At 40.7% G+C, this 22,223-nt stretch overlaps 1 protein-coding gene across 6 annotated transcripts in view; it reads left to right on the forward strand.

Annotated features, from left to right (window-relative positions):
• The window catches only part of PPP3CA (protein phosphatase 3 catalytic subunit alpha), a 2,125,362-nt gene that overhangs the window by 1,816,969 nt on the left and 286,170 nt on the right, over positions 1-22,223 (forward strand). For all 6 annotated transcript variants that reach the window (XM_044062110.1, XM_044062111.1, XM_044062112.1 and 3 more), the window contains exon 9: positions 20,628-20,753. In XM_044062110.1, coding sequence (XP_043918045.1) covers positions 20,628-20,753 — 126 coding nt within the window. The remainder of the gene's footprint in view (positions 1-20,627; positions 20,754-22,223) is intronic.

Raw genomic sequence — 22,223 nt, forward strand, 5'->3', positions numbered from 1 at the left:
CCACGAACTCAACGAGGAATTAAACCCACAGCTAGGACAGCTGTTTAATCATAGTCTTACCTCTGGATACGTACCCAGGGAGTGGCGCACTGCAACTGTGGTCCCACTTCACAAAGGCGGTGCCTCCACCGACCCTGGAAATTACCGGCCCATTAGCTTGACAAGCCTTATCTGCAAAGCCATGGAGAGGATCATAATGGACCTCATAAATAAAGACATAGGGAATTTGCAGACTTTGGATCCATCCCAGTTTGGCTTTGTCAAAGGCAGATCATGCCTTCTAAACTTGGTTGACTTTTGAAACAGTCACCAAAGCCATTGATGAGGGAAAGGCAGTCCATACAGCCTACCTCGATCTGGCGAAGGCCTTTGATACAATACCCCACTCGGGTATCATTGAAAAACTCATCAGCTTAAATGTTAACCCATACATCACAAGATGGGTTGCAAACTGGCTGAGTGACAGAACCCACAGGGTCAGAGTTGCTGGCGCCATGTCAGACTCAAAGCCTGTCACAAGTGGTGTACCACAGGGCTCAGTCCTGGGCCCACTCTTGTTTGGCATCTACTTTTCCAGTACAAGCAAACACAGGAGGGTTATGGCTGACAAAGTTTGCAGATGACTGCAAACTGGGCCATAGTAGAAAACACATCTGACACAGATATCCTTCAGAAGGGTCTCACAGAAGCGGATAACTGGTGCCAGAGCCATGGCCTAAAGTTAAATGCCAAAAATGCATAGTCATACCCTTCGAAAAACAAGGTTACCCTAGCTACCAAATAGGTGGCAATCCACTGAGTACAGAAGAAGTTATCAGGGACCTGGGGACCCAGGTTGATAGTAGTCTGTCATTCGACACCCATGTAGCTAAAGTAGTTAGGAAGACCTTCTACATTGCCCACCTTATCATGAAGGGATTCTCATCTAGATCAAGGAGGTCATAGTCTCCTATACTCATCACTCATCAGACCAATGATTGAGTACAATGCCCCATTCGAATGTATCTGACCCGACACTTGCAGCAGCTGGAGAGGCCACAAAGTTCCTCACCAAAAGGATAAAGGGTCTCAAACATCTGTCCTATGCTGCCCGACTGAAAGAACTCCAGCTCTATTCAGTAAACACCGCTTGCTCAGAGGTGACCTTTGCCTAACATACAAGGCCATGTCAAACCCAGATTTGATGAATATGCTTCACCTCAAAAATCTAGATCCATCAGAGCCACAAGGGCGGAGACTTAAACCTCGACACGGCTATTAATAGGACGTGCTGGAGGGATAGATTCATCACCCAAAGACTCCCTATGCTGTGGAATAAAATCCCGGTATATGTGAGGCAGAGCACCTCGCTGGCCTTGTTCAAGAGAAATCTTGACCAATGGATGGGAGATCGCAGATATACCCCAGGGATTACCTCAGTGTCACTGCTCAACAGAGGCACAGCAAAATTATGGGTATAGTTCCCCATACTAAAGGGGTGGCGTAAGCCACAAAACTATGGGCTAGGCTTGTAAATGCCCTCGGGCAGATAGCCTAGTATGAACCTATGAACCTATGAACCTATGGCTAGTAACGTTGGACCTCAAGGAGGCATACCTGCATGTCCCTATCAGACAAAGTTGCAGAAGATACCTCTGTTTCATTGCAGGTTCAACCCATTACCAATTCTCTGCACTGCCCTTTGGCTTATCTACTGCACCCAGAGTTTTCACAAAATGCCTGGCACCAGTAATTGCATACTGCAGACAAAGAGGAATTCAAATATATCCATACCTGGACGACTGCCTCATCCAAGCAGAAAGCAGAGACATTCTCTTACATCATCTGGCCTTTGTAAAGCATCTACTAAACTGCCCGGGGTACACAGTAAACGAAAAGAAGTCAAAACTAGTACCCTCATAAAAAATGACATTCCTGGGTGCCAGCTTGAATACAACGGCCCAGAAGGCTTATCTTACGCCAGACAAGTAACTACAACTGACTCAATATTTCAAGACAATGGCAACAAAGACCCAATTAACTGCAAGAAAAATTCTGCAGGCTTTGGGTTTCATGGCATCTTGCATACTAATAATACCATTTGCAAAGCTGCATATGAGGAAATTACAGTGGTACCTAAAAAGCGTATGGTCTCAACACAGCCATAGCTTGGACACAATGATAACTCTCATTCCCTGACTACAACAGGAATTTCTATGGTGGTCACAGGCATGTCACCTCAACAAGGGACAGCCTTTCACCTTGCCCCCAGCCAGGCAAACTGTCACAACAGATGCTTCAGACTACGCCTGGGGGGCACACATGGCAGGACAATGCATTCAAGGCCTATGGACTGCAGATCAAAGAAATCTGCACATAAATCAAAAAGAGATGCTAGCTGTACAGAAAGCTCTGACAGCCTTCAAGGATCTATTACATTCAGGACAACTTGCAATAAAGACGGACAACACCACAGTAATGTGGTACATAAACAAACAAGGGGGTACACATTCTTACCCTCTATGCAGACAAGCAGTGACTACCAAGTCCAGTTACAAGCTCAATTCCTGCCAGGACAGAAAAACACATTGGTAGACGACCTCAGCAGAAACATCAAGGATCCCCACGAGTGGAAACTAGATCCCCAAATATTTGCAATGATAACTCAAAAATGGGGCCTTCCAGACATAGACCTGTTTGCCAGTCCTCAAAACTATCAACTGACAAAATTTTGTACAAGGACATTTCACCATCAATCTTGGAAAGTGGACGTTCTCTCTTTCAGTTGGAAAAACCTGACAGTATATGTCTTCCCTCCATTGCCTCTCCTCACAAAGGTTCTTTTGAAAGTCAAAAAGGAGAGACCACGACTGATTCTCATAGCCCCAGACTGGCCACGCCAGCACTGGTATCCGCTATTGAAAAATATGGCCCACAGCCCACCATGGATATTGCCTCAAATCCCCCATTTGCTCACACAACAAAGCAATCAGATTCTTCACAGCCAGCTCAAAACTTTAAATCTGGCTGCATGGCAAATCATCTAAACATCCAACCAGCTCCTCTTTCACAAGCAGTTCTGGATGTTATTCTGGAAGCCAGGAGGCCAAGCACCAGGAAGGCTTATTCGGACAAATGGAAAAGGTTTTGTGCCTGGAACCTAGCTAAAGGCCAAGACACAATTCAGCCTCACATGCCTCACATTCTACAGTATTTAGCTGAGATGTTGCACAAAGGACTTTCCTTTTCCTCAATTAAAATCCATGCTTCAGCTATTTCAGCTCACTACAACACGGATCCACCTTTATTTTCACATCCTCTTTTAAGATAGTTCCTCAGAGGGGCAAAAAACATTAGACCATCCAGGAGAGCTCCTACACCAACATGGGACCTCAATTTTGTTCTGGAAAAACTAACGCTACCTCCCTTTGAACCAGCTTTCTCTGCAGAGCTTCAGTTCCTATCATGGAAGACTGCCCTGCTCCTAGCAATAACTTCAGCTAGAAGAGTCTCAGAGCTACAGGCACTAATGGCAGTGGAACCTTTCCTCATTTTTCATCAAGTCAGAGTTTCTCTACGAAAGAAACCTTCCTTTATGCCTAATGTGGTTTCCAGTGTAGCTTTAAATCAAACCATCCACTTACCCACCTTCTTCCCCAATCCACAGAACAAAGGTGAGAGACTCCTGCATTCCTTGGACATTCACAGGCAGCTTTGTTACTATTTGTACAAAACTAAGGCTTTCAGAAAATCTGACCAGCTCTTTGTATCCTATGCTACAGCTTCTCAAGGGAAGGCTATATCAAAGCAAACCATTTCTAAATGGATAGGTCATTGTATACGTTTCTGCTATACCCATCATGGGAAACCAGTTCCTGCTACCATTAGATCCCACTCTACTAGGGCAACAGCTACCTCTACAGCCTTTCTCAGGGGGGGTTCCAACCAAGGAAATTTTAGAAGCTGCAACTTGGAGTTCAGTACACATCTTTACCAAACACTATATCACTTACCTCTTTACTCAAAGTCCAGGGCGGGCTTCGCCACTGCAGTTCTGCAGGGCCTTATAGCCTCCACTAACCCTCTATGATACCTCCCCCCAACCTTAGCTTTGGGATTCAACCCAAGTGTGATGACTGCAGCAGGGTAACACGATGAACATAGTACAGTTTTGTACCTACCATAAATGTAGATGTTCGAGTGTTCACCCTGCTGCAGTCCAGGTTACCCCCCCCTCCATCCCCTCTGATCTACTAGCTAAGTCTCTTCTATGCCTTACTGATGCATTTGCTTTTATAGCTGAAGGGATTTTGTGTTTGTGCAGTGGTTACTCCTTTTGGTACTAATTTCTGAACACCTTTTTGGGGGCGCCTGACATCTGGGGCAAGAAAAACTGAAGAAAATGGCGTCTGTTGCATTATATATACCCCTGGCGCACTGACGTCAGGGAAGAGGCGACAGCAACCGACGCCAGACCAAGGCTTTGGAATTCTGGCCGACTGCTGGACCACCTGATGACAGGATAACCCAAGTGTGATGACTGCAGCAGGGTGAACACTCGAACATCTACATTTATGGTAGGTACAAAACTGTATTTTTCCCTCCCTCCAGCCCCCTGTTTTTCTCTGTCCTTTCTATCTATTCTATATATAGCCATTTTTTATGGCAGGGGTATTTACTTTTTGCTGGTGGTGTTCCACCCCATATACTAGCTTCCTATTTGGAAGGCTCCTGACGTCTGGGACAAGAAAAACTGATGTAATGGCATTGGCTGCCTGTTTTATACCCCTGATGACCTGATGTTATGGAAAAAGCGACAGCATCCGACAGAGAAATCCCAAGACTCTGGTATTCGGGCCGACTGAGGGCTACCTGCAGGCAGATAACCTGTGTGATGACTGCAACAGTGAATACACTTGAACATCTACATTTATGGTAAGTGTACACAACTGTACTTTTCAGATTTGTGTGCTAAGCCTTTTTTCCTGTTACCCTGCACACACACATTCTGTGTACTAATGTGTACTTGGTTACCCATGTGTGGTTAAAATGTAACACAAGTCTTTGTACTTGTGCTTTTCATTTCCCTCTTCCTTAACCTGATGATGTAAGTGACATAAAATCTTTTACTGGCAACACACTGTCCTGCAGAGTGTACACATGCTTTGCTTATTCTGATTGACAAAATAATTGCTTAGTGAAGCTATAACACTTAATTTCCTTGAGCTAGACAAAATGTTTTAGCACAAAATTAATTTAAACACAAAGACTTTTATGTTTACATGGATACACCCATGCTTTCTTTAGCATTATAAGAATGAAGACTTCAAGTCACTGGTAATGGTAGTTATTTCTGGAACTGGTAGCATGAATTCTGTATTCTTATTGGTCAATGAGATGAATCATGGTAGAAAAATGGTTGTTCATTGATTGGCTGACTAAATGTACAGATGAGAGTTTTAGCAATCTGGGGTGAACTATTACAACACCATTAAACATTGCTGAAACTCTCAGTCTGTACTTTTATGCTCTGTCAATGTTGGGTGAACTGTTAAGACACCATTAAACAATCCTTGCTGTGCCTTAGTAACAAAAGCTGCCTGGTATGTAGAGCACCACAGTTATCTTACAAAACTGAAAAAAAAAATACAGACTTGTTAACACCTTTCTTTTCTACTGTAGTTTCACACTGATGTATAAGTGGCAGCCACCACAGAACAGTTGCAGGATGCTAAAATGATTTTAAAAGTTATATTACAATTTGTTTTGCCATACTGTGTGTGTGTGTGTGTGTGTGTGTGTGTGTGTGTGTGTGTGTGTGTGTGTGTGTGTCAGTCAGTCAGCTTTTAAAACTGTTAGTCTAAAACACTTACCTTCTGGTTGCCGACTGTGAGGCAGCAAAGTTGCAGCTTTCAAAGCTGTTAATTTCTTAACACTCCTACAGCCCGCCCCCCAATGTTGTCTTGTATATTGAAGCAAAAAAAGCTCCATCTACTACAAAGACCTCTGTGAGAGCACTAAGTGCATTGCAGCTTGCAAACCTGAGAAAAACTTACTGCTCCAGTGCTTTATTTCCCCCATCTTCATCTCCCCCTGTAACTCGTAGTTCTTGGAGCAGATAAAGTTCCATGGTACTACAAGGAATTATTATCTATTTTTTTCTTAGCTTAACCAAGTTGTTATATATTTGAAAAATGGATGTCAGGTTTCACCTCTTGAGTTTGGCTTTACTTCCCTCCTGACGTGAATTCCTTGACATCCATTTATTGAATATGTAATGGCGTACTTGCGATCAGAGACAGGAGCATCTGTCTTGACTGCTGTTCAGTTCTCAAAACATTGTGACAAGCCACCCTTTGCTGTCTTTTATCTATGTGCCAACTTGATCACCTAGTGTCCCTGATATTCTGTAAACCCATTTCTTCCCTGTATCCTACGCTGCTGAAAACACTTCATTGTTCTTTTGGAGGAGGGGCATCTGATATTTTTTGGGAGGTTTACCATTTTGGTGACCGTACTTGTTGCTGTAGAAGTAGAAGATGAAAGCAGAGTATTAGATAACGGTCTTTCTTAGCTGGCAAGGATTTTTCATTACGTCTCTTCTCCACAAGTTGCTTTAGCATGTTGCATGTGCGTTGTATGTAAATGGTGCTCCTTTCCATGCCTCAACATCTTTAATGATATTGTAAAATATCCTGCGTTTTCCATGCAGGTACAGCCAAAAAGATCTGCAGGGTGGGCTACCTAGCCTTCTGGTATCCCACATAATATGCCCCTCTGGTAGATATCTCACTCCCCTCATGAGTAAGAGGCATAAACCCCAGCCATTGGCATTGTAGCCACACAGCCTTTTTGCCTTTGGTGCCAGCATGTGTTGCTGTCTTCCTAGGCAGATTCGAACAGAATGTTTAGTGTTAGGATTTTGAAATGAGTAGGCATTTTGTGTGAAATCTGCCTATGCTTTGGGTTTCTGAAACCCAAAACAGTGCCTTATAAATAGCATTAGAACCTTAATATCTATTGATGAAAGGGGAGAGAAAGGCATTTGGTAATTCTCTGCTCTCCATGGAATTTTTGAGCAGTGACGGACCAGGACTGCAAGTTATGGCAGTAATCTGTAGAATGTGAGGGTAAATGGTTTGTGCATCTAATGGTATTTGGTATTGGGGTACAGAATCAGATGCTAGTTAAATAAGCACATTGCAAAAATACAGGCAAGATACAGTCACTTGTGGCAGATCATGATCCCTCCAAAGTAAATTTACTGTCTGTGTTTGTATGATTGTGTGACAAAGGGTATAGTTATTTATCAGTTTGTCAGCTTTTCCTTCTGCGCTGGTGTTCTCCTGCAGGTGTAAATTACTAACTATTAGTTGCTTGCCAGGTTTCTGCTCAACATTTCTGCTGTATCCATTTCAAGTTAAGGTTTTGTAGTATAGATATCTGTAAAGATAATAGTAGTGTGTGTGATGGCCTCTATTTACCCCAGTGGGCCAGCAATAAAGAAGCCTCCGTCCTCACCAATGAGAGATGGTCACTAAGAACAGGAATGGATTTGGTCAAAACTCTCAGATGCAGCCCTCTGCATCAAGCAGAGTTTCCCCCAAGAGCACACAGGGAACACGCTTCAGACCTGGAATTGGACTTTGTCTCTCCAGATCCCAAACAAGACTTTGTAGCTTTGTGTCCCAGTTCCAAGTAGCTGACACAACCACACCTGGGTATTTGATTGTATCACACACATACACACACACACTCCTGGGAAAGGCTGGTACAGAGTTACTAACTGTACCGCTTCTGCCCAGACTGTAAGGTAACTAGAGACCCACCAGTCAACCACTCTCAGGCTCTTACAAGGGTGTCCAGTTATACTGAGTAAAATCAATACTAACATAAATGGTAGAGTGTAACCAAAGCAGCCAGGCTTTTTGGAGTGGCCAAGGCATCACTAAAATAAGTACAAGTACTCTCAAGACATTTAATGTATTCTCTAAAAGACCAACCACAATGAAAGGTATAAAAATATTTGATAATCAATAATAAAATAGAAAACATGAGAATACTAAATATCTAAGTACAATAAACATCAGTGTTTCAGTCGCAGGAAAAATAAAAATAACACAGCTGGACAGATTCAAACAGATGCAGAAAAATACTACTTAATTATCTCAGTATACTTCTGACTGTCTAAAGAATAACTGTTCCCTAGCTAACTTAATACAGCAAGGTGAGATTAGATGTTGAGATGCTTACTTCTACAAGGCAAGGTGATTAGCTCCCAACTAACTGAACTGGCTGTGATAACTGTCATAGATCTTTGTATCAAGTTCCAAAGAAAACAAAACAAACTTCTGTGAGACTTCCTTCTTCTCAGTGCTAGTTGTGGAATTCACATTTGATTAGCTGACTCTGCTAAGATCTGTTGCAGTATTTGAAAATTGTAGAAAAATTTCAAAAACTTCTACTCCTCTGTTATAGAATTCTTTGTTTAGACATATACATTTAATAACACTGTTTATACATTTTTAACACAAGCAACTGTACAAGTCAGTGTGACAGTCAAACGTCACAAAACCACCAACAAAACACCAGCCAGCTATGCTGGCACATGTTGCACATGCACCGCCCCACTCTCCATGGCACAGATGGCAACACATCACATCATCACAGTATGAAGCAGTGTGAGTATTTTATGAAGGGAAGCTTTGATCATTGTGATAGTGCTACTACAGTGTCATCAGTATTATTACCAGTTTTATCTTAGAAGATGCATTTCCTCATTCATTTTCATTACCCTGTTCATTACTGGGGAACTACAGTGCCTCTGTCAATAAATAGTGGTTGTAACGCAGCAAACAGTCCTAGAGTAGGTGTTTGTCATAAGATGCTCAGGCTCAGCTTGGACATCACCTTTTCACCTGCTTTGCTTGTCTTTGAGGTAGGGGGAAACAAGAACCCCTGATGAAGACTCACTTAGACACAGAGAGGATGTGGCCTCTGCAAAGAAAGAACCCTGTCTGTGTACCTTATCCATAGCATCTTTTCTACTTTTTGTCACCATGCCTCTCTTCCATCCTAAGACGTTATGTTGTCAGGCTTCTGAAGGTTGCTTACCACTTGCAGATGAACATGCAGCACCCCAAAGGGCAAAGAAAACAGTATTGAGGATGCTCATTCGACTGGAAGGTGGTGGCGTTGATGCAAGTCTGTTGTATGTGAAAGAATCTGCTGATGTTATTTAAGGGATTCGCAGTAGTCATCAAACTATCATCTCAACAACTGACATCTCAGAGCTAAAGTTGAAGCTAAGAACTGTTAACTTTTACCCTAAACATTGGTAAAAAACACTTTCAGAGGGAGATGGGCCTTTCACCTAATGTGGTAAGTAATGAACCCTCACACTCTGACTAATACTAACATCACTCATCCTTAAAGATAAAGGAAAAATGTCTTTGACAGGATTTAGGAACTCAAGGGGTAAAGAAACCACTATATGTAGTTAAACTAATTTAACCTTTATTTAAGTATAGTAAATCAGAAGGGGACTTTACCCCTTGAAGTCTTCAAAATGAGTACTGGTGTCATATTTCATGCAGAAGTTATTTATAACCCAAATAGCAAGAGAGGAAAGCAACAGGAAGATGGTGGCAATAATCCATATAATGACAAACTATATGCTTTTTACTTAACATTCACCAAGGTGGTGGACTGATACAAATTAGGCCCATTCCAACAGCTGCCATAGGCCAGAGGCACAAATAATATGACTAAGTAAGTGTAGTTTACAGGGGTTTAGGCTAAGAGGTATGTAGGTTATAATTTGAATATGTTGTACAGAGATGACCTGTTTATATTCTGATATCTGAAGTACAATGTAATAAATTACAAGTTCTGTTGAGAACTGTGAACATAAAAGTACGGTCAGACTATGTAGCTAATAGCTAGATACTTGGACACCTTCATTTCTTCAAACTCAAAAAAACAGTGGCCACTGCTTCAAGGAACAGAAATTTGGAACCCTCTCAGGAGGCACCAATTTCAGACCAGGTACTTTGAAATCTGACTGAGGACAGACTCTCGTGTATAGAGGTAGGTAGATAGCTTGGGAATAAGTCTTCATAATGTGTGGTTTGCAGGGAATACTGCTTAAAACCGGATGAGCTAGAAGTGGTTCAAAAACAACAAAACAGCCAACATGAAGACACTGGGACTTAAAATCAGCAGTACAGAAAGTGAGAGAAGACCAGTCACTAATGTTTGGTTGTAAAACAGAATATGATTTGAGTGCCACATTTACATAAAAGCAGATGGAGTAGCATTAGTAATAAAATACTTAGGCTAAGGAAAGAAGAGCAAAAATGAAGTAGAATTTAGATGGTGAGACTAAAAGTAAAGGATGTATGAAACACAGAGGAACATTTAAGCATAATCCTAACTAATAACAGAGTTATATAAAGGCCAAATACAATATAGAATTAAATTAACTCATCATTTCCTGATGCAGATAACTGCACTTATTGGTTAACAGTTTTATAGATTATAATAGAGAGATAGAAAATAAGGTAGAGAATGTAACTAGGGGTGAGATTTGATTAAAGAACCATGTGAGAAGTAGTCTGTGCACAGATGTGGTAAAGAGTACCAAGGAAGGACTGAAAGAAGTTAGGTGATGTGCACTGAGGGACGTGTTTGCATTGGGCTTGTTTGAAATGAAGCAGTTTATACTGGGTTTTGTAGCTGGTATCTAGGTATTTGGTGCTAGAATAGAGAAGCTGTGATTTACCCTTTGTAGTTTTGTTTTTTTTTGGGGGGCGGGTGTACTCCTGAGTGAATTTGTCTTTTCTCCACCATGTAATAGTGTATATCTGTCTGATCCCCTTTGACATGTATCTATACAAAGGATGCTTAGAGATGTAGAAATAGTCCTCTAAAATGGCCTTCTATGATTGTAACAGGCAACACCTTAAATGAAGTTTAAGCTTGCATGCAGAACATATGTTTGTGAAAGGATGGATGCCTTATTTTTGGTGATGCCATTATTCCGAAAACACTGTTTCATCATTTCCAAGTTGTCTTAAAAAATAAACAGTTCTGTTGAAAAACATATTTGGTATATTTCTGAGAGAGGGAGAAAAACAGAAAGTAGTCAAGTAAAAAAGGTATTCATGTCCAAGGCATAGGTTCATGTGATATTTACTAAGAATACAGTCAAGGAGACCAGCGAGAAGCTCAGCCATATTCTAGTGTCTTCCATTAAACAGAGTTTCCCCATATATCCTAAGTGAAAATTTGTCATCACACTTCCAGAAATCTAGACTGGTTTAAGTAGTCAGGGGATGTACTCTCCTGATATATGTAATGGGAGTGTATTCCAGAACTGGGGGGATACATTAGTTTAGGTACTTGTCGTGTTATCTTGTGTTTTTGATGTGGTAGCATAGGTTTTTTTCCATAGAATGAGTATTTGCTTTACCACTGATTCTGTTTAGGTGAAAGAGTTGCACTCCTAAGGAGCCTATAAGAGAGACAGTTGTAGGCTAGGGCTTACAGTCTGTCAGACAACGTAATGTTATTAAGATTTGAGATCTTTTAAATGAAAAGATGATGAGGTCTCTTGAGTTGGTTTAGCGGCTTAGTGAGACTTGTGCTGAATGGAGCATTATATTCATTGATGAGCCTAATAAAGGAAGAATACAGTGGGACTATAACTTTCTTGGACCTTGAGAAGACGCCACAAAGGATACATAGAGCAAGCTAGAAAATTTTTCTGACCACAACAGAGATGTGATAGAAGAACTTATCTAACCAGGTCCCTAATGACTGGTTCAGAGTTAAGTGGAATTTTATCTGTACCAAATATAGTGGTGATGCTAAATTTACCAAAGGAACTTGTGCTGTATTTTCTGGTGTTAGTCTTGGGTTATTTGGTATGACTCTTGCTGGAGAATTTGAGTACTAGAATGAGATTTGATAACCATCTAAGTCTACAGTTATCAGCAAACCTAGTTAGCCATAGTCCCTTGATATCAGGTTTCATGTCAAAAACGTGTATGCCAAAGAGAAGGGAGCCCAGGAGAAAGAGGCACTGCTGGTGATGTTTTTTCTGTCTAGTGCAAATATTTTTGGCCTTAACAGTATTGGTCCTGTCAAACAGATTGTTGCAATCTGGCAAAGTATGTAGGAGTAAGTGTTGAGTTGGGAGAATTTTTCAATAATTAATAATCCCACCATGGGGAATTAGTGTTGAAGGCCTTGGCAAGGCCATTGCAGGCAGTGTGAATGCTTTTCTTTTTATCCTTGGTATGCATTACTCCGTTGAATAACTCAGCTACGCTGAGCAGGCATGAGCTACATTTTAGAAAGTCAAACTGGTGTGCATCTAAAAATAGAAGATCACTTGTATCATTTATTAATAAAAGCATAGCCTTACAAATAATACTAATGAGACTTATGGGTCTGTAGATGGACAGACTTCATGCAGGGGTATCACAACAATAACTATTGTCCATACCTTGAGGATATAAATAGAGGAGAGACTTGGGTTGAAGAGTTGATGGGGTGGGGGTTGCTAGGTGAGGCTTTGTACTTCTTGGCAAACATCTAGGAGTATTGTCAGGACTCATGAAATTGGTAGTAGTAATTCTGGAAGGTACTTAAATGGCCTGGTCCAGAGTGATTTCTGAGCCGAATAATTTTTTGGGGGGGGGTGAAGTTGGAAGATCATTTGTCTGCAAGAATATATTGATGTCCTTTGGGTCAGAAGTGGAGATACTATTACCCCTCAACTGTACAAAATATTGCAAAATGCTGAGAGTTTTGCTTCATTTTTTTGGAATGACCCTCATTAAATGTACGTTTTTTGGGGTTTTTTTGTTGAAGCAGTTTGGATTGCAGTTAAGTAATGACGGACATTTGTGTTTCACACTTCATCATTCAGAAAATGCATGCTAATGCAAAGGTTCTGAGGATGGTACATGCTGACATCTGCTATATACCCAGCATTACTTTATGATCGACATTGGAAGGGATCCTTTGTGCGGCATTGGACGTACCTTACAGTAGCTTTAGACTTTTGTATACTAGCTGGGGTTTGGGGCAGCCTGTGGCAGACTCCCTCATGCTATGAATACTGAAACACATGTAAGAGAAGGACATCTATGGTTATGGTAAGATTTTACACAACTATTCATAATTCTAGCAACTTAGTAAGTTTATGAGCAGTATTTAAAATTTATTCTGGATGTTGAACCTTAGTACTGTCATTAGATTTGGTTTTGTCCAGAATTCTTTTACTTGGAGGTTGAGAGTTATGCATTAAAGATATGTTCAATGTAGAATTTATGGGTTATTCTACACTTCTTCATACAGCTGAAGAAGACCTTATGGTTTTCTGTTGAATTGGTTTAGCCCTAAGTTCATACTCAGCCTTGCATTTTCTATTGGTGAGCTTGGGGAACTTGCCAATAATGAATATTTTTTTTTTTTATAACGAAGAAGTGGAGATCTTGTATGAACCTTTATTATTATTATTGCTATTTTTTGCAAAGTTTGATGATGTAGGAGTTCCACCATATGGGTTTTGTTTTAAACGTTCTATTATGTTTGCATCAGATTGGTACAAATGTCTAACTGCATGTATTTAACAGGGAGTAAAATTCAGAGAGAGTAGTCTGCAGCCTCTGGTACAAGACGTGCTGAGGAGCAGTGCATCATTTGGGATAATCAAAGAGATTGGTAAATAGTATGTAATTGGTTTTAGATTAAACCCTGAAAGTAGAAAAAATATTAGGGACAGATAATCAAGTTCTCAGGGAGGAACTTAAAGCAAGATAGCTAGATTTCACAAGGGACAGCATAACAGGCAGGTTGGCAGTGATAGGGGATATGTTAGGGAGGACAGTATCTAGAAGACTGACACCTCTGGTGGGCAGAGTAATTGAGGTACAGTTTGGTGAAGTGTATTTACATTTATAAAGTCTGAAAATGTTGGCACATATTTATTTTCGGTAATTTACGTTTTCCAGTTTTATGTGTAGGTATGGGAAGTCACCCATAAGGAAGGTATTTGTTTTGGTACTATGTTTGAATTCTCTGTACTAGGTCTAAAAAGGTTAAAAGTGCAATTAAAATGGAGAAATTAAAATCTAAGTAACTACCTTGCAGTTTTAGTACTGCAGAGTAATAAGACACAAGTTGATGCAGGCTTTCACAAATTTCATAGGCTACGCACACTAAAAGTTAAGATTTTTTCATAAATATTGTACTTTCTGTCTCCAGATTGGTTTACATGAGTGAGGGATGAGGAAAGTATTCAGAAAGCCCAAGGTAGAAAGTGCTAACTCGTTTCCAAATGTATATCTAACGTCTTGTTTTGTTTTTGGTTATACTCCGTATATGAATTCTTGTGTAATCTATACATACGTTCTGTATCTTTTGCATTTGCATATTTTTGTACTTTTTTGACTATCCTTGGACTGAGTAGATCTTCCTTTTTAATAATTAAAGAAGCTTGCAAGACTGTGTGATTTTTGTGCCTTATTGATTTTTAGTTTGTTTTGTTCTATATATTCACTGTCCTAAGATTACACAAAGATGCCAACTTTACAAGACCCATGCACCCTTTCAGCACCCAACACCTTTATTCTGTCTGCTCCGTGCACCCCTTGAACTCACCTCTTGCTCTTCACACCGTTCTTGGCAGTGTAGCTCAGATCCTTACCACTCTCTTCACTGCCCATGCCATCCTTTCTGCCTCCCAAAAGAATGCTGTCAAACTGGCTTGTGTGGTCATTTTATGACTTCTGTACAGATGTAAATGGCACTTGCCAGCAGAGGTATTATATCTCCATAAGAATGCACCAATACATGCACCCCTGTCTGAAGATAAACAGGCTCTGGTTATGACTGACCTTTTGTTGTTGCACATAAACTTGTAAATAGCTACATGTCAGTGGTAGTCTGTTAAAGTTTTCTGTAGATGCCTGCCACGTACGTGTGGCTGCCTCCTCTTTTCTTCCTATATCCATCAGAGTCACACAAGGCTCCATCCTAGGGCCACCGTTCTTCAACTGATTTATCAATGACCTAAACACAGCAGCCAGAGAGGCTGCCATACTACAGTATGCTGATGACTCTTAAAATATGCTGCTAGGAAACCACCCATGCTCCCAACACTTACCCACCTAGTCCTGCATAGAAGCTTGGCTCCACAATTCACAACTCCTCATGAGTCCAAAAAAAAAAAAAAAACTAAACTACTAATGCTTACTTCCGGCTCTCTCTCTTGCCAAAAAAACTGCATTTAATATACTGTCATCCAACAAGACCAATATAAGAATGTATCCCACACCAAACTACTAGGTGTGATTTTAGACAACCACCTAAAATTTGATCTCCACCTTCAGCAGGCCATAAAGGATGCAATTCAAAAGCTAGACTGTCTCTTGTGTAAAGCACTACCTTACTAACTCTACTAGACAAAACACAGCCACTTGTTTTCTACTCCCCTCCATATGTTATATGCCTCTCGTATAATAACAAATCTCATCTCCTCTCTGTCAGCCATACTAGAACAGTGCTACAATAAAGTAGCCAGATTGCAATGAAGCAAAAGTATAGATCACATCACTGCTTCTCTCTAAAACAACTAAACTGTTTCAAACTAAATAATTCTCTATTGTATTAAAAATTAAATACAACCATCAAACTACTGCACAACCTTGGAAAATTCCCATCTATTCACACCATCATTTAGCCTTACACTACTAAGAGGTATATATTCTCCACTGATAAGTCATTAGTCTCTGTAGCTAAACGTAACAACAGTGCAGGTTGCTCACTGTATTCATACTGCATTGCTAATACCTGGAATACCATCCCACTTCACTTAAGAACAGTCTGCAACCTGAAAGACTTTAAACAACAGACACCAGAGCTGTGGATGAGGGTAAGGCAGTTCATACAGCCTACCTCGATCTGGCCAAGGCCTTTGATACCATTTCTCGCTCAGGAATTATTGATAAACTCACCAAACTAGGCATCAACCCCTATATCATCAGGTGGGTTGCAAATTGGCTCACAGACAGAACCCACAGTGTGAAATTAGCAGACTCCAAGTCAGACTGCTGACCAGTCATGAGTGGAGTGCCACAGCCCCACAAGGATCCATCCTGGGTCCTCTCCTGTTTGGCATCTACTTCTCAGAAATCCAAGCCAACACAGAGGGACCCTGCCTGACCAAGTTTGCAGATGACTGCAAACTGGGAGCAATTATTAACTCCCCAAGTGATGCAGACATCCTACAGAAAGGCCTCACTGAGACCAATGACAGGTGTCGAAACCATGGCTTTAAGCTTCATGCCAAAAAATGCGGTACAATGCCAGGGCACTTCTGTAGGCTAGGCTTGTAAAGGCTCCAGGGCCATTAGCCTAGTACACACCTATGAACCACCAACTGAAACAACACCTAATAGATAAATGGCTCTGCACCTGTCCCATCCTGGTTAAACTGGTACTAGTACAGCTTTATGAACTCGTGCCATAATGCTCTTCTGCACGAAACATAATATACTGTTGTCATTGAAAGACCTACCAGCACCAAATAAAAACATGCAAACCACAGCTGTCATTGTGACCATTTATTGGAGTAACAATACAATTAACTGATCTTTGGAAAAGTAGAGGGAGAATAAGGAGGGATGGCTCCCTCCTGAGTTATGTGTAGTATGGAGTATGGGTGAGGTGATCTCATGAGCAATTGGAGCTGTTAAACCACTCCTTACCCCCCCCCCCCATCCTGATCAATGGACTCTGATAACTGCATTTTTGGCAAGCATTCCCTTGTCATCAAAAGACCTCCCTGTGCCCAAATAAAAACATGCACATGACAGCTGCCATTGAGACCATTTATTGTAGCAACAATACATCAATTAAACAGTCACTCTCTTGTAATTCATTTATTATTAAAAAATCAATCTGCAACTGCAACACTTTAATACCAGCATTAACATTTTCTATTCGTGCTGGTTGGCGTACCCCACCTGTTCCGGCCAACTCTTCCCAACAACTGCGGCTGCACTCAGTGCCTCTCTATCTCCAAAAATGACACCTGACTTAGCTTGACCATGTTCACCATCTTTAAAATAGTACAATTAACTAACTGATCTTCTGAAAAATAGAGGGAGGAAACAGGTGGGAGGAGGGGCACTGATCACAACTCTGATCTGTGACATAAAACAATAAGTATCCTGTTTTCTGCCTTATTTTACTAGTCATTGCTTATTCTAACCATTTATTGCACTTTTATTGTCTGCTGCCTACTTTTTACTGTATTTTATTGCTGTAAACTAATCTGCACTGTTGTATGTGAATTATTTGCCTTACTAGGCCTGTTAAATCACTTTTGTTACTGTCACACTGTTTGTAAAATTTTTTTAGCAAGTTTCACTGTGTGAAAGGTATTAATTGGAAATCTTCTCTAATTGTTAAGCATCTGTTTGTTTGATTTCCTGCCAAGGAGTGTGTCATATAGCTGATTTGTTTGCAGTTAAAAGCATTCTCTAAAGTCTCCTTGCTCCTTTTTCTGTTTAAAATATTAATTTAGTGTCTCACTGCTATTTTGTTTTGCTGTGAGAAACATTTCTGTAGTGTTTTGTGCATGAAATAGTGTAGCTAGTTGCTGTAGCATAGTTTCCCACCCTCCCTCTTGTTATCTTGTTCTTAAACTTGGTGGCTTTGCAGTTGCCCGCCCCTCCTGTAAATCTGATCTGAGACAATCCTCCCAGTCCAGTCTCATTAGCTCATTCTAACTAATACAGAGAGAACATTTGGGAATGCCAACCTCCTTAGTTTCTTAACCTTGAATTATCTTCTGTTCCTACTTTCTCCCTTTCCACTTTAATAAAAAAAAAACACTTTATTCAGCTGCTTTTACAGTATTTGTGTTTCCTCCTCCTACTCTATTAGTACATCTTGCTTTTTCTGCTACTTGCTCTCTAAAGTGTTCAATTGCATCTTTTCTGCTGCATTTATTACTGCTTGTCTTTAGCCTGTTTAAAACTTTTTAAATGTTATTCGAAGCCTCTTAATTTTGGTTTAAGCACTTGGGCTTTGGGCCTACTCCTTAGCTCTCCCTGGCCTCTCTCCCTTAGACTGGACAATTTCCTATGGTTTCTCCTATCAGACTGATTGATATGGGCATCCTGAGACAGTGTAGCAACTGCGTCATGTACACGAACAACCATCTGCTACTACCACCTAGAAACACAATTTGTGAGAGATGCAGTTACATAAAGAAGCTAGAGTCTATGCCCTGGCCCTCACAAGCCAATATATCTACCACTGAGAAGGTTGTCAACACAATCACTAGACCTCAAATACCACCCACAACTGCACAACATACACCCCCATATGTGGAGGTTCTCTCACATTCCTTTAAAGTACTGAAGTACAGACTCCTCAGAGAAAGAGGGGAAAGCATTGTGACTGACAGTGATTCCTTCTCTGCTATTTAGTGGCAACATATACATCATGATCAGTGAAGGGGGAAGAGATGGAGCCCTAAGCACTTTGCTTTCCAGGGGTAGTGAGCCAAGAGAAAATAACCCATGAGCTCCACTCTCTGGGAACGATGCAAGAAGTAAGTAAAGTTTTACATACTTAAAAAGGATCATGGTTGTCCCCTTAATAAAAAAACTACTGAAAGATGGAGAGCAAGGACGCTGTGCCATCTTTTATCCATTGCTGTCTGTATCACAGTATGCATTCCAATGAGGGTGGTCTCTCTGCAGTATCTGTGTCAAAAATCTGATTGATAAGGGTTAAAAGACCATGAGAGAGAGACACACACACACACACACACACACACACACACACACACACACACACTCGTGTGTGTGTGTGTGTGTGTGTGTGTGTGTATATATATATATATATATATATATATATATATATATATATATATATATATATATATATATTATATGTATGTAAGCTAACTTTCAGCAACCTTCAAAATGAATGAAAGGTTTGAAGCAGGTTAGCAAGTTAGGATCAAACTTTGTTTCAGGATTGAGGTATTCAGGGCCTCTTTTAACATAGGTGGAAGCATCTCAGTCTTCAGCAGTAGCTTTATGGTGTGGATTAGCCCTAGTGATAGGAAGTGGTCAGGCTCATGGTGCCAAGGTCTAACCCACTTGAAGGAAGGATGCGCAAATGAAGCAGTCTTCATGACCTACTCATAATCTATACATCCAAAATCTGTAAAAGAACCATTGCAGTGCTGTGTTAAGGAGATACACTATCTTGTCTTGAAAAGCTTATCTTAGAAGAATCATGCAACTTCCTCACACTGTCTCAGGGAGAAAAATCTTCAATCAGCAAGTGAGTTTGAGCTGCCCAGTGTGTCAAACACTCATATGAGCACAAGTTGATGAATGGATGCAGTGGAGAGGTCACTTGGACACAGAATGCATTCTGGTGAAATTCCCTACTGGAATTACATTATGTTAAAACATAATGAAATCCAAATAAAGCTTATATTCAGGAAGAAAAGTCCTGTATCTTCTGTGCACAGCTTCTGCCTCCATCTTCATGGTCAAACCAAGGTTCTGACCATGCACCAGACCAGGGATGTACACAGACTAGGGTGCACAAATCCAAAGTACCAGACATAAGAATATTATAGGCTGTTACGGATGAATCTGGCTAATCTGCAGTGACCTCTTGTATTAGATGGTCCGGTGTAGTGGACACAGTTTCAGTACCTAGAGCTTGTAAGTTATGGCAGTTGACCAGCTCAACACAGAGAGAGAATATGGCTTAGGGAGACCAAGCTTGATGTCTATCAGGTAGTGGCCCAACCATGAAACTAGTTCTACCAAAACTTTGAAACCAAGCTTGAGTATTAAGCATTGGTAATTACCTGAGTGTGAAGCTGAAGCCCTGTAAAATAGCAAGGTGCTCCATGATACATTTGTTGGTCTCCTTATTGTTCCACACATTGGAATCAGCTCATGCAGTGATTTAAGGAGGAAATCATCAGCTGTTTACAGATAACACCCCCCCCATGACCTAGTGGAGGGAAAACCAGGAAAAATCTGCAATTCATTCCTGCTCCAACGATGTAGTCCTTCCAGCGAGGTCTTCAAGGTAAACAACAGGTTAGCTTTAAGGAGCAGCTGAGATAAAAGACTCATCTGATTCTGAGTTACTTTCATGAAAAAGTAGCACTGAAACTTATTAAGGTGTGGTTATTTTATTACCCCCAATGTTGTCCAACTATGAAATTAATACACACAAAATTGGGAGATGTGGGAAGCAAAATTGATTTCACTGTTGAATAGGTTTGTGTTTTGTTTTATTTATGGGTACATTCTGTTCGTATTTTAGTTTCCTGTCTGTATTGATGGGATGTGTTTTTTAATTTATTGCAGTGTAGTGAGTTCCAGTAAATTGGGCTGGTTTTATATACAGTGTGTCGTGTTTCCTGCTTTTTGTTTTTCTGTTTGGAGTACATACAGTTTCCATGCTTCACAAAACTGCAGTGTGTGCTTTGATCTCAGACCCTTGGAAGTTCCTACAGCTCTGCATGTGACGGAGTTAATACCGATAATTTATTGTCTCTCTCTTCCCTTTTTTCTTTTTTGTAGCTGCAGTATTGAAGTATGAAAACAATGTTATGAACATCAGGCAGTTCAACTGTTCTCCCCATCCTTACTGGCTTCCAAACTTTATGGATGTTTTTACCTGGTCTTTACCATTCGTTGGAGAAAAAGGTATGCGTTTTATTTAGATTAGAAAGTAAAGAAGACAGTAGCTCTTGTTCTTTCTCAATTCTTAGTAAAATGTAGTTGAAGAAAATTTGTTCTTTGAACTGTACTTTTGATAAAAGTGTCATAGTGAGAAGATAATATGATAGTGTTATATATATATGTAATATATAATATATAGGCCATGGTGTCCTTCAATGGTCCATTAATGATGCTTCAGAGGAAGGCAATGTGTCCTGTGACCCTTTTCATCATTAGACTATGTGAAGATCCCATGCAAAACTGCCTTGTACTGTTTTTCATTCATTCACTTATTGTGCTGGTTTTGTAGGACAGGTTGTAGGTTTCTTAGAATAAATAGGTACACATTTTTTTCTCTCTCTCTTCACAGTTGTCATCGGTCCTGGCTACTCTCTGGAGACAAGAAAAACTATACTGGAGAGTGCACTTTCACAAAAAAAAAAAAAAAAACTTTGTTAGTGGTGTGTTTTTGAAGTATTATTTTGACCGTATGTGATCATTATTGTTTTGAATTACCTTATCACAAAAGTTGTAATCTACAATTCACTAGGCAAAACAGAACTTACAAGCTCATCCAAAAACCCATATTCAAACACATCCTCTAGCCTTTAGTATGACAGGACAAGATAGACCCACCTGTTGGAGTACTGTCAAGCCATCAGAGCTGTAATTCAGATGTTCTTCGTGTTTCGCTGTTGCAGTCATCACATTTGGGTTATCCTGCCAGGGGTAGCCCTCAATCGGCCCGAATACCAGAGGATTAGTATTTCTGTGTCGGTTGCTGTCGCTCCAGGACTGACGTCAGGTCATCAGTGGTATAAAATCAGGCAACCCATGCCATTACATCAGTCTTTCTTGCCGAGGAGCCTGAAGCAGAAGCAGTTTGCACGAGTGCCATTCGGCCGCTACCTGAGTTTTCGTTTCCGAACTGAAGCTGAAATCTTCTAAAGCTAAGTACCCCGTTGGGGATTCTTTTTTTCTTGCTCTAACCTTTGTCAGAAAAAGTTAATTGTCTCACTTGTGGAAAGCAAATACCACACAGAGACTTCCATTCTTACTGCATCACCTGTTTAGGCCCAGACCATGACGTCCCCCGCTGTCGCTTTTGTGCTTTGTTCAATGCCAGGACTATACATCGTCGGGCCCTTATTGTAGCTAGATGTTTTCCCTCTCAATCCTCGAATTCTGATATGGTTTCAGTAAGCCATCTATCTACTGATCTTCCGAAAAAACGTAAGGACAAAGGCAGACAGGTAGCCCAGGTCCAAAACTGCCGATAACACTTCCGTAAAGCTAGTCCTCAGTTCTCCAGTCCTCAGTGAGGTGCTTTTGCAGCCCCTAATGCCCACTTCTGTGGATTCACAGGCCACTACCGAGGCCCTTTTGGAGCCTTATGCAGCAAGACTCTTCTTCGATTAAGGATCCTCCGGATGTCTCTACCTTGAATGGGTCCGG

This window comes from Protopterus annectens, chromosome 2.part1 (assembly GCF_019279795.1).
Source record: "Protopterus annectens isolate FY-2018-M chromosome 2.part1, PAN1.0, whole genome shotgun sequence".
NCBI lineage: Eukaryota > Metazoa > Chordata > Ceratodontiformes > Protopteridae > Protopterus > Protopterus annectens.